Source organism: Equus quagga, chromosome 2, assembly GCF_021613505.1.
Source record: "Equus quagga isolate Etosha38 chromosome 2, UCLA_HA_Equagga_1.0, whole genome shotgun sequence".
In the NCBI taxonomy this organism is placed as follows: domain Eukaryota; kingdom Metazoa; phylum Chordata; class Mammalia; order Perissodactyla; family Equidae; genus Equus; species Equus quagga.
The window spans coordinates 31691216-31704207 of NC_060268.1; the positions used below are offsets into that span (position 1 = coordinate 31691216).

At 42.4% G+C, this 12992-nt stretch overlaps 2 protein-coding genes across 9 annotated transcripts in view; one reads left to right on the top strand and one right to left on the bottom strand.

Moving 5' to 3' along the window:
- AVEN (apoptosis and caspase activation inhibitor) overlaps positions 1–10563 on the top strand; it is a 162598-nt gene extending 152035 nt beyond the window's left edge. Inside the window, exons 3-6 of the mRNA XM_046653252.1 lie at positions 1338–1408; positions 5717–5812; positions 8886–9246; positions 10052–10563. Coding sequence (XP_046509208.1) covers positions 1338–1408; positions 5717–5812; positions 8886–9246; positions 10052–10167 — 644 coding nt within the window. The 3' untranslated portion in view covers positions 10168–10563. The remainder of the gene's footprint in view (positions 1–1337; positions 1409–5716; positions 5813–8885; positions 9247–10051) is intronic.
- Positions 10564–10810: 247 nt separating this feature from the next.
- The window catches only part of RYR3 (ryanodine receptor 3), a 484984-nt gene continuing 482802 nt past the window's right edge, over positions 10811–12992 (bottom strand). For all 8 annotated transcript variants that reach the window (XM_046653250.1, XM_046653245.1, XM_046653249.1 and 5 more), the window contains 2 exons: positions 12667–12718; positions 10811–11670 (listed from right to left, as the gene is read on the bottom strand). In XM_046653250.1, coding sequence (XP_046509206.1) covers positions 11575–11670; positions 12667–12718 — 148 coding nt within the window. In that variant the 3' untranslated portion in view covers positions 10811–11574. The remainder of the gene's footprint in view (positions 11671–12666; positions 12719–12992) is intronic.

The window sequence follows — 12992 nt, forward strand, 5'->3', positions numbered from 1 at the left end:
ACATACATGCACACATAGACTTGTATATCCACATACACATGTAAGACCTTAATAGTTATGTTATTCAGGTCCTTTATATCATAATTTTTGAGGGATCATGTTGATTTGCCGATCACTAAGGGTAGTGATTTTACCTTTTCTCATGATAAAGAGCATTCTTGGTCCTTTTTGCCTTGAATTTGATTTTGTCAAATGTTAATGTAATAATCTGTGTGTTTGGGAATGGTGGAGGTGGCATAGGTTCAAATGTTATCTTTGTCTTCCTCTTTAATTTTGAATTCTTCACTTCTTTTTCCCTCTTTTAATTTAGAAGTAAAGAATGAACTCTAGAATTAGAAACCCTGAAAGGTATCACAGGAAGAGGAAGTGGGCCTGCACCTGAGTCTTGAAGTCTGAATAGGATATGAATGGGTAGACATCTTCCAGACAAGGGGGAAGGACTGAAAAAGAAATGAGGATAGGGTGGGGTTAAAAGCATGTTTGGAATGTGAAAAGAGGCTGACTCTGGAGCAGAAAGTCTGAACAAATAGGAAGTAAACATGGGTTAATGAGGTAGGACCACATTTTGGAGGGTCCTGAAAAGTAGGCAGAGAAATAATTCTTCATTTATAAGTTAGCTGTTCTTAATGCAAATAATTGGATAAGTACACATTTACAAAATAAACCTTGCCTCAAAGCTTGCTGCATAGGGTCATCTTTCATGCTTGTTTATGTTGATCTTACATGTTCATTTTCCTTTATTCCAGGAGCTCAGAGCCATGCACCGTGATTCACGTTAACTAATCTACTGCACATCTTTTGAGTTCTATTTTGCATTTGACATTCTAACCAGATGATTTTCGGAGTAATGGTTGAAGTTACTAACCTCACTTCAAAGAGATATTTTAAGTCTCTCATATTGTGGATCAGCCTAGAACTGCTTTCCTTCAATTCTGTTCTTCTCCTCCCTTTTCTGCTTTGCCCACCCCCAAAATCATAACTGTAAGTTGCCTTGCATACGTTAAGCAGATGAGATGAAAATATGCTAAATTCGGGTAGATGGCTGTGTTTGCAGGCCTGAGAAGTTTAGCTGTCTCTCAAGAGGCATGTAGGGTGGTGGCTTGCTGAGAGTTGAGTGAAACAATGAATGAAGTTGCCCACAATATTCCCAAGTGGCCAACCATGCACAGATTGCTGTGTAAGGATGTGGAAGCCAGGACCCTCTGTTGAATGATATCACTGAATTCAGAACGGTTAGCTCTTCAGCAATGGCAGTTTATTCCAAAAGGGAAATTGAGAGAGCTGAGTGTTTTCCTTTGGCTTTTGAATAAAATTGTATGTTTTTCTCCTCTTCCTAGGGGACTCCTTCGCACAGTTCCGGTTTGCCGAGGAGAAAGAGTGGGATGCTGAAGCTTCATGTCCAAAACAGGTGAGATGAAGCTTTATCTTGACTGTAGATTGGCTCATCTCAAAGCTGAAGACTAACACCTTTTACATTATTATTGAGATAGAATCTTCATGTAGAAGAGAGTCTAGTAATTCATGTATAGTTTAGTCTCAGTTGTCTAAATTGTTCAGAAAATTTTCAAGGAGCTTAAATTATACAGGTCCTTGAAGCTAGAGTTCACCTTTATACATGGCCATCTGTGTGAATTATTTATATAGACTAGGTTACCAGGTAGAAAGTTTATAGTCATGATGTTGGATGAATTACTTTGTCATTTGGTCTTCCCTCTTTTCTCTTGCTGTGAAAATTCTCCTTCGGGTTAGAAATTAGTTTTTTTCTCCCACACTGCTTTTGGTATTAGGTGAGAAAATCCTTAACTTTATAGCTTTAAATAACTCTTCTATAATTAGGAGGATAAAGCTATAAAATAAGAACAAACGTCATAGAAGTCTTTCAGTGAATCCGTAAAGCCCAAACACTTCATTTGCTTTGTGTTCATGCCATTTCTTCCCAAGAAGTTCTCAGTATTTTTCAAGCAGGGTTTCACTGATTCTTTCCGTATGAGAGATGACAAGTATTCTTACCCTTTAACAATGTGCAGAGAATTAGTGGAGGCTTGTCACATGTTCCCTGACTCCAGGGCTAGAGCATGCTGTCTGATACGATGATTAGACAGTCTGCCCACAGCTTGAGACAGGTGGCTGAGCAAGAGAACCGAATCCCAAAGCTAAGGCACCTCCTCCCCATTCTGCTACCCGCTCAGGACACACACTGTAGGTGACTCATTTTATCTCTAGGCTGGTGTTCTGTTCAGTTGTTTGGGATGGACATTGACTGATTATACAGACCAACAGGAGGGAAGTTGTAAAATGACTGCCTGCCACTTTACAAACAGTATGTATTATAATATGGAAAAAGCTAGGAATTAAAAATATTTGTCTTTACTTGAGTCTGTCTGGGCATATACCTGAGGTACAGTTTAGAAAGCCAAACAACTCACATTTCAACTGCTTTTGAACCATGTTTGGCTATCAGAGAATATTTCATTTATCCTGAGAGTTTCAAATAATTCCAAGGTTCTTCTTTCATCAAAACGCTGAGCACTTATTATTTACTAGATATTTTATTGTAAAGATGCAGCTTATTCAAAGACGAATAAGACAGAGTCTAGGCTTGGTCATTGCCCTGGGCCTCTCACCTTAGCACAGTGGCTGACATATAGTAGGTGATCAGTAAATACTTACATAATAAATGAAAAAGAATGCAACATAAAATAAGTGGTGTAATAAGCGAATTAACATAATACTGTGGACAGCTACTTTGGGCTGAAAGTGATTAAGCACAGTACCATGGGAAAAAGATCATTTGAATGGGCCTTGGTGGATGACTGTGGTTCTGGTGGTCCTGTCGAGAGCAGCAATAGGAGAAGGCTGAGGAGATCTGAAAGGCCAGGCTGCGTCAGAGTGGGGGGTGTGGCTGGAGTGTCATATTCCCAGAGGACGGGGCTTCAAGGGTGGGTCTGGGCCAGTTAATACCAGCAGCTTGATCTTCACTTTCTTCAGGGGACAGTTTAGCATGTGGGTAAGAACTCAGACTTTGGAGAGAGAAACCTGAGTGTAAATCCTAGTTCTACGAGTTGGCATACTTCTTTCCTTCTCTTGTTTTCTCATCTGTAAAATGGAACTACTAATAAAATATAACTTGGAGTTGTAAAGAGGATTAAATTCAATAGTAAGTAAAGGCCCTTTAGTGCAGTTCCTGACACCTATGAAACACTCAGGATTAGCTCTTATTACTACTATTATTTGTTAACAAAAGTTTTGTTTAGCAAGAAAGTGGAAATGGCTAGATTTGGCCTCAGCAATATTGGGAAGTAGGGATTGGAGCGATGAGAGACTGGAGGTAAGGAAACTAGTTAGGAGGGTATTACGTTGGGTGAACAGGAAGGAACGAGGGCCTGACAGCGTGCGGCAGTGAGAGGAGAAGATGGTTTCCTGATAGATGGGTCTTCAGCAGAAGATGAGGTAGATTGTGTCACTGACCAGATCTAGGTCAAAAAAGGACAAGAAAGATTTGCGGTGGCACTAAGCTTTCTAGCTTGATGACGAGGTGAGTGGTGAGGCCACTAATGGAGGATACAGGAGAGAAGGCAGTAGGGTGTCCTGGCACTGCAGGTCAGGCTGTGCACTCCAGCTGCGAATGACCATCACAGTTGGCCAGGTGCAGATGGAGCCTGGGCTCTCCAGGCAAAAATAGCCCATCAGTTATTTTAAAACATGTAGCAAAAAGCTGAGTCATGGTTATGATTCCAATTAAGCCGATAGTTAAGTTCACACTTTACTATTACAAGCAATTCAGTTCAGATCACTTTATATCTAAGGCCTTCAGCTTTAGCTCTTTAGGGGAAAACTGGTGATGAGAAAAGGAGAGTCTTCTCACAAAGTGGCAAGTGACGGGGATTCTAGGCTCTGGGACTCCTGCAAGGAAATGAGGAGAAGTCACTATCACTGTGGTGGTTTGAAGTATCTCAACAGCATCCTGGAGGAGGTGCAATGTCACCTGGGCCTTGGATGATGGGTGGGAATTAGAAATATGGGAGAAGGAGACATTCCAGTAGCAGACACAGCCAAACACCCGTCATTCAGGACGTGGCTCATGAGCACAGCCTGGCTGGTCCCCAGGTCTTTGTGCAACCTCACAGACTTTTCGTTGTTTACCTTGTGGTCGTTTTGCACATGATGCAAAAGAGGGCAGAGGAAGTTTGGACACTTCCACCCAGACCCCAGCATGTCTCAAGGGTCCTTCTCTACAGCTAAGAGAGCAGAAGGTGAATGGTTGGGGGGCATCACAGAGGGAAAGTTCTTACTCTTTTATGGGCTGAAAGAAGGGGCTACACGTATGACTTTGCAGACACCTTGGCGGTGGAAAGAGTGAGATTTCCAGTTTGTAGTGTGGTGACTTACCCGTGTGTTAAGCAATCAGGATCACACTTTTCTAGTAGATTGAGAAAGTTTCTCCAATCAAAGACTTGAAATGCTGGTCTTGACCACAGCACTTATCGGTGAGCGCAGGACTGAGGGAAGGCCTGGACACATACTGAATTTTCCACTTTCTTATCAGGACTTTGTTACCCTCCATCCAGTTCCCTAAATACACTATTTCTTTTCGATATAAGTTCCTTTTTTTCCAGGGCAAGGGCCACCTCTGGTGCTGCCAATGTTGCTTACATAAGAGCCAGCCATCTCTGGGAAATTTCAGAAGGGCGATTGAAAAGCCACATTCTTTCTTTCCATCTCCATATACTGCTGTTGGGGGTATTAGGGTGACAGTAGGTCTGGATTTAGTACTGGGACTCTTCTTGAGCGCACCAGGAATGACTCTCCATCTCCCAGCTACCGAGACAGTCCTGCAGGGGAGTCGAGATTAGACTAGATGATGCCTGGGTTTTCATCTCACTTGAAGCCAATGATTATAGGATAAGACGTGGTTCTATCTGGGCCTGTGACAGTCCTTTGTAGACGAGGTGGTTGGTGGTGCTGGCCTCTAATGTGAAGTCACTGTAACCACATTTTAGTTTTCCTTCCTTCTCTTGAGTGGCCAGGGCACTGAAAAGCAGCTATTATACTGCTATGAAGCCATGTGATAATCTGGAATGTTTTCTCAAATACTGTCAATTTGTGAGGTCATTGCATGGATATGACTTGACTTGTATGAATGGGACAGGAGTCAAAGGAAGTTTTCAGTATTGGCCTCATAAGGAGTACTGCCCTCTAGAGGGTAAGTTTCTGTCCTCTGCTTTCTGGTTGGAAGAGAAGCGTATACCGCATGGGCTCCTTCGGTGACGCCCGTCAGCCCCATCTTGCTGCCTGGAGAGCTCTTCCCTCCTCTCCCAAAGACTGGCCATCTGAATTTGAGGGAGGGGTCCACTTAGATTACATTAAATGCTTCTTTTTCTTTCAGTTTCCTAGTAATTCCAAGATTGTCCCCCGTTTCCAGGTTACCGTGCAGTCTTGATGTGGAGGTGATCACAGCCCTGCAGCTGTTCTGACAGCGTGAGCTGTGACTCAAGAACATGGTTTTGGTTTTGGTTTTGCTCATCTTAGTGCAGAGATGATAGAAAGTATAACCACATCAAGTGTGATTTATGATCTGACTCTCAGCTAAAAGTAACTCCAATGGATGATTTATTTACAGTTACTTCCGATCATCTTCTGCTTTTTTATTTCTAAAAGGCCATATGTAATCATCACCTGACATACACATATATATATATTTTTTTTTTTTTAATAGAATTCAGCATTTTACGTGGACTGCGAGTCACTGGTTCGAGCCCTTCAAGAACTGCCTATCTCACTCCGACTCAATGTTGCTGCTGAATTGGTCCAGGTAAAAACCCTGACAGCATCCTCAAGTTGGTGTGGATTAGGGTAGGAGAAGAAAAATATCCCTCTGCTGATGTCTCAGACAGCTTTTCCTTTCGTAGAGCTGAGAGTTTTGTAGCAGGTAGCATTTTGTCAAGTTTTAAGGGAGGATGAAATAATTTTTTAAAGTGTTTATCTTTACATTTTCTATTTGAAACATTTTAAAGGCCCCACTGTATTAGAATTCATTGTAATGCAAAAGTATAAAGTCTGGCTGGTGTTTTACTTAAAATATTTCCGTGCCAGGCTCTGTGTTAGGCATAAGGATATGGTAGTGAGTAGACAGACACGGTTCCTGCCCTCAGGGAGCTTAATCTATTGGGAAAGATGAGCATTCATCAGATTATCAAATTGTGATAAGTCCTGTGAAGGAAAAGTACAGGGTACAATAGTGAACCTGATCAAGTTTGGCAGGATGAGGAATGGCTTTCCTGAGGAAGTGACGGAGAAGCTGAGATCCAAGGTGCAAGAACATTTGAGTTGAAATTTAAAGCAGAGTGACCCACTCAGATCTACATTAACAAGAATATAATAAAGAACATTCTGGCTATAGACTGCGAGTGGGCTATGGGATTGGGGTGGACGTGTTTATTGGTAAATCTGCACTTGCACACACATGCAAGAAGAGAGTAGATGAGAGAAGCAAATTAGGATGCTGCTGCTGGGTCCAGGTAAGTAATACTATAGTTCAGCCTCGGGTAATGATGGGAGAGATGGCAGAGAATTGGACTTTACCAAGAGGTGCTTCAAAAGTAAAATTAACAGGACGTGGTGAAATACTGGAAATGGAGAGAGGGCAGGCAAAGAATTATTCTAGGTTTTCCAGCTTGTGCAACTCAGGGGTAGGTAGAATCAGGAGGGAGAGGTTTGGACCTTATGAGTTTGTGGCTCTGAGAAACAAAGTGGAAATGTTATTCAGTTGGATATAGAAATTTATCATTTGGAATTAAGGGCTAGAAATATAAATTTGGGAGGAATCAGTGTAAGATGGCAACTAATGATTTGACGAAGAGAGGAGAAGGCTCAAGGACTATACTATAAGGAACTTCGAAATTTAATTGCGGTTCAGGCCAGCCCAGTGGCACAGCAGTTAAGTTCACATGTTCTGCTTTGGCGGCCTGGGGTTCACCGGTTCAGATCTCAGGTGCGGACCTACATACTGCTTGTTAAGCCAAGCTGTGGCAGGCATCCCACATATAAAGTACAGGAAGATGGGCACAGATGTTAGCTCAGGGCCAGTCTTCCTCAGCAAAAAGAGGAGGATTGGCAGCAGATGTTAGCTCAGGGCTAATCTTCCTCAAAAAAACCCCAAATTTAATTGCGGTTCAATTGAATTTTTTAAAAAAGTGAAACCCTGGGCAGTACTAATTTTAAATAGAATCCCAGCAGTTACACTGATCAGCTTCGTTCTGCAGCATAATGTGATGCTAGGCTTGAGGATAGCCATAAATTTGTTACCCACCCAAGTGTTGTTTCCATTGCACTTACTAGTCTCAAATTGAGGTCAGCAAGTAAAATTGAGGGCTGGAGGACAGTTAGAGGCCAGGCAGAGAAGAAGAGAGGATGGCATTTGCCTGTGATGGGGAATCATGCTGGGGCTGCTTTACGGGTATTTGGGGGTGTCCTAGTGATTGGGAGAGTGCTGCTTTTCCTGATGGGTGTCCAGAGATGGTCGGAGTTCTGACATGCATAATTTGGCCCCTCACAATGTGAATGGTTAACAGAACACATCAGGGAAACAGCGAGGTGAAGCTGATGGGGCCCCAGGACTCAGGAGAGAAACAGGAGTGTTGTGAGCATTCAGAAGTGAAGGATGTTGTGTCAGTGGCCAGCCCTCAAGTAAAGGTATAAAATAATTGCAGTAACTCTGAAATCCTAGCTAAATAGCTTTAAAAGCCACACTCCCAACCCCCACCCCATGATGTAGAGCAATTATTCTCAACTGTGTTTTCACATTAGAATCACCTGGGGAGTTAAAAAAAGAAAAACAATGCCAGACACCCAGTCCAAACCAACTAAATGATTCCAGGGTTAGAACAGAGGACCACATCCTGGCTTCGCCATGCAACTGACAATGATGGATGAATATTTAAGTTTTTGTGTAAAGTCACACTGTCTTAAAATTCCTGAGGAGTCATTAACAAACTGGGTCTGCTCAGCATGCTGAAATGTACAAATAAAGGGGCAATGCTCCAATGGTAGCTGAACCTCATTCTGAACCTACCCCCTCTGACACCAGGCTAGTCACCCGGCGCCTCCCTCCAAAACAGTGGTTCTTAGCCTTAGTCCCACATTTCAGTCACCTGGGAGTTTTTAACTTTTATTAAATTATGACATACAGAAAAAGTACACGCATAAGTATTTATAACCGTGAAATCAGCTTCCAGATCAAGAATCAATATTGCCAGCCCCCAGAAGCCACCCCCCACCACTAGCCAGTCACTACTTCCTTAAAACCACTATCCTGACTTCTAATACTAAAGATTAGCTTTGTCTGTTTTTGGACTTCTACAGATGTAATCAGATAGGATGTTTTCTTTCGTGTCTGGCATGTTTTACTCAAATAATGTTACTAAGAGTCATTCTTTGTTTTCTTCTTGGCGAATTTGCCCCTTCACCTTTGTATTCATGCATTTAGGTATAGTGAACAGATCTGATTGGCTAATCACTCCTCGGTGGTTTTTAGATGTGTAAGTCTCATCACAGATTGAAGCATACATTCAAGTAGACCTATGGTACTGTCAGTTCTCAGGCCACGAATAGGAAGACATGGCCTTTTTGATTTCACCTCTGAGTTAGCACAGAGCTGAGGAGGGTAGAGTGGGAGGCACCGCCCTCTTAGGTTCCAGTGAGGTCTCCCACATTTACCCTAAATCAATAAGGAAGGGTGCTGGGCAAGGCCGGAAAGGGTTTGTGAACTTCCGGTCGGAACTGAGTTTCCTATGACGCACAGTTTGATGGCTTCCTTAGCTTTTGTTTCTGCTTCAGCAAATGTGGCAGGACTCCTGTTTAACTCAGTTATTATAAATCTCTTTCAGACCGCCCTTCCGTTAGAGCTTCCTCAGGTGAAACCAAAGAGAAATGATGAAGGCAAGGGACTAGGGATGCAGTTAAAAGGGCCCTTGGGGCCTGGAGGAAAGGGGTCCATCCCAGAGCTGAAACCCGCTACTGCTGGCTGCCCCATGTACCTGGGTAACGACAGCCCGAGGCCGGGGCCCTCTAAGGTTTCTCAGAAACCCGCCTCCCCACCGCCGTCAGCAGCAGACCACTTGGAAGAAGAACTGGATCTGCTGCTTAATTTAGACGCGCCTGTGAGAGAGAGAGAGAACATGCTACCAGACCAGATATTTCAGGACCTGGAACCCAAGAAAGAAGGGGAAGTGGCCCAAGAAGAAAAAGGTATGGCTTTCATTTTAGTCCCTATCCATCTTCTTGATTCTGGTGTCTGTGTGAGAACAGCCCCACCTGCGTCACATCCATACCCATCTCCATCAGTGTCTGACATCGATCTGGGCTTGTCCACTGACATCTATTTCTGTGCTCACCCCTCCGCTTCCCCCTGAGCTGACCTTTCTGACAACATGCCTCTCACTCTATATACTGGGCTTCCAAAGCTGCTACCTGCCTGATTGCACTATTAAACCGGGGGCAGCAAATGGAACTTGTGCTAATAAAAAGGCATTAAGATCCTTGCAGTCCCCAGCTGTGCAGCAGCAGACCTTTTAATCGACTGTCTGAACAGGCCAGTTAACCAGCTCTCCATACTTCTTGCTCGCTATTTCGATTTTTTTTTTTTTTTCAAAAGAAGAAACTTTCATTTGTGCATGTTCTGCGAGATGGTGGCCCATCTGATATGGAGAGGCATAGGGTGACTGCCCCATCCACACACCATATTCTAGAACGTTTAATGACTTTCCAGGATTGCTGCAACAGGAAAAAGAAAGCTGAGCTCTTAGTCGTTTTAAAGAAATTAGTGAACTGTGAAATTCAACTTCAGAATAAATTGAAGAGCAAATCTCTACCCCATTAATTTGTTTAGATATTATTGTATCTTCTTAGGTAGTAGGAGCAATAATAGAATGTTTCCCCTTGTAAGTAAAGTAAAGTAATAATTAGGGCTGAATTATATCATGGAACGAACCCCAGGGAAGCTTTAACCCTCAATTTTGGGACAAAGTTGTTAACATTGCTTTTATTTCCCCAGTTCCTGAAAAAGCATCTGTGATGGAAGAAAAGAATGTGGAATCTGAGCAACCAAGTACATCAAAACATGTTACTGAGGAAGAGCTTGAAGACTGGTTGGACAGCATGATTTCCTAACAAAAAAGAAAAGAAAAAGAGACAGAGAGAAAGAAAATGAAAAAAGTGCCTGACGCAATTTTTGGTTGCCTTGCAAGTAAGGGCAGGCCCAAGGCTGTCCTTCAGGAACAGCTGGTTTATGAGCATGCCCCAAGCCACTGTGTTCCATCTCGCTTACCGCAGTAAACGCCTACCTCTGTGTTCAACGGCGACATCCAAAGTAATACATTTAAGAGGCTTGTCGCATTTGTTCTCTGGCTTAGTAATCTAATAGATTCCTTGAGGGCAGGGGATGTTCTGGCCCTCATTTCCAACCTCCTTCCTCTCAATGTTTACAACATAGCAGGTGCAGCTGCTGAGCATAGAAGCAGGCAGCAAGGCATGCAGTTGGCCAAAATAAAAACAAACGCTGGTCTATGGTTTTTTTCTTTCTTGTGTGGGGTTTTAGGCTGTCTCATGTCCCTTTTCCCAGAAGACACAGAGTGATGGTAGACTCATCCAGAAGTGGTGCATTAAAAAAAGGCCAAACCATGAATTGGTGTGTATTACTTTATTGCAGTGGGCACTTCATTTTATTTAAGGAGGTTCATCTAAACACAGCAGCTCCACTACTTACAAGGGACCATGAAGCATTACTCAATTTGGCATAAGATTGAGATTTTTCTGAATTTTCAGTACAGTGCTTTTCTTCTAATAACAGCAGTTGATAAGCTGTTACTGAAAAAAATTATATGAATAACCTTCAAGTGCAGTTTCATAAAGTAAGACAGAAGATCAACACAACTACTTAATGGAACTGTCCATCTGAAACATAAAAAACTTGCATAGCTATATCTAAAGAGGTTTTAAGGCACTTAATCGATATTTCGGTGTCGACAAAATGGTGGTTTGTTTTTCTCTATTTCTTTAACTGCTTAAAGCTTTTCAAGCTGATTCTGGATACGTTCACTAGCACGTACCATGGGAAAAATTAGACTGCAGTTAAAATGATTTTTTGTAGCTCAGACCATGAGTCACTAGTGGGATGCTGTCATGTGACATTCAAGTGTTGTGTTGTTTAAAATTTCAGGTACTATGCATTCAAGAATTCATACTTCTCTCACCCTTTCCCTAAAGATGCCATCCTGGCAAACCAGTTAGAACTGAAAAACTTGAAGGCATTCAAACTGGAGCTTCCTTGATTCTTTCTTTGCCATCCTTTGTTTGTTTGTTCTTTTGACGTTTTGACAGGTTATCTGCCACAGTGTACATCCATTAGGTACAAAAAGCCAAATCAATTCCAAAATATCAGATTTTTAAACAAACACTTTCTTGTAAGGGAGGCAGTTAGAAAATGTCACATTTCAAATATGTTGCAGAACTGTAAAAGAAGGGTTTTACTTCACTGGAAGTTGACCGCCCAGAATGCTGGAGCTCTTTCATTCAGATTTATCCAAGCTGATCTTCATATTGTTTCCGGAAGCAGTCACCAGCTGGGAAGAAATCCCAACACCGTTCTTGGTACATCTTCCAGACGTAGGATTCCTGAAATAATGGGAACAAAGGGTACTTCATTTTAAATCACAGTAAGTTAAACCCAGTTTATTTTTACTCTATATGAGTCCCTTTAGGAATACTGATGTGGATTTATGAGGCCCAACTGGCACATTCTTTCTTGCTTTGTCCCAGCCCAGGCTATTTTCGGAGCAAGAAGTCATTCCTCCCTCTTTCTGACCATCATTCCTCTCACTCCAATAAAAAACCCCCAAACATTGAAACCAACTTGATGATTGCCACTAAAAATACTTCAATATTTATCAGCAGGCTGATTCCCTGTCATCTGGAAGGGGTAGAAGGCAGAAGAATGGGTGATGAGGGAACACTGAGTGCCAGCTTAGGCAGATGCCTGAAGAGCCAAAGCCAGATCTGGAAACCAGCTGCCTCTCTCATAAGTGTTTGAGCTGTGAAGTTTTCCTACAAATCCAATCATGTTTGAGTATTTGATAACCTACCTTTTCCTCCCTTGTTCTCAATCTTTACATTTCCTTTTCATACTTAATCACAGACTCCCTTTTGACACATACTTTCACTCATACACCCACACCTCCCCGTTCCCCATGTCACCCACACAAGGTCGTTGGCTTTCTTATGCTGTTTCTCTCTCCACATTTTACTCTGATTCTCCAGCTCTTTGTTACAGCCACCCACTCAGCTGCTCATTGTCATTTTTTCTATAATGTTCCCCCCACCTCCAGCTATTCGACTCTGAAGCAGTAACCGTAAGTGTTTAGAAAATGTCAGTGTTGGTTGGGAAGGACAACCAGGAGGTCTTTTGGAATAGATTAGAGTTGCCTTAGAATTTTGGCTTCTGAAGGCACAAAGAGATGGTGGAATAATGCAGAAAGCAGTGGGAAAATGCATGCAAGAGATGGATGGGGTCATCTGTCTATTTCAGATAGCCTCTGCTCTCGTGAGTCTCGGGACTTAGGAAAGCTCTTACAGGGGGCTATGATTCCTAATTAAAGACGTTTTATTTCTCACCTGACCCGTGTGCTCTGTTTCATCTTTATTAATCAAATACATCAGGAAGAACCTGGAACCAGGAAAAAAGTATAATAAATGAGAAAAAGTATTAGATACTTTGGTTAGGAAACCTAAGTTCATTTAGTCAAGTTAACTGGAGAGAGGGTTTAAATATGTTGCTTAGCATCATTCTGTCCACTCAGCCTTTCAGAATTGGGGAAATGTGGCATAATGACACAAACCATTATTGTCCAATAATAATGTACTTTAATCTCAAAATTAGCCTTTTTGGGGCTGGCCCTGTGGCCCAGTGGTTAAGTTCACACGCTCTGCTTCAGCAGCCC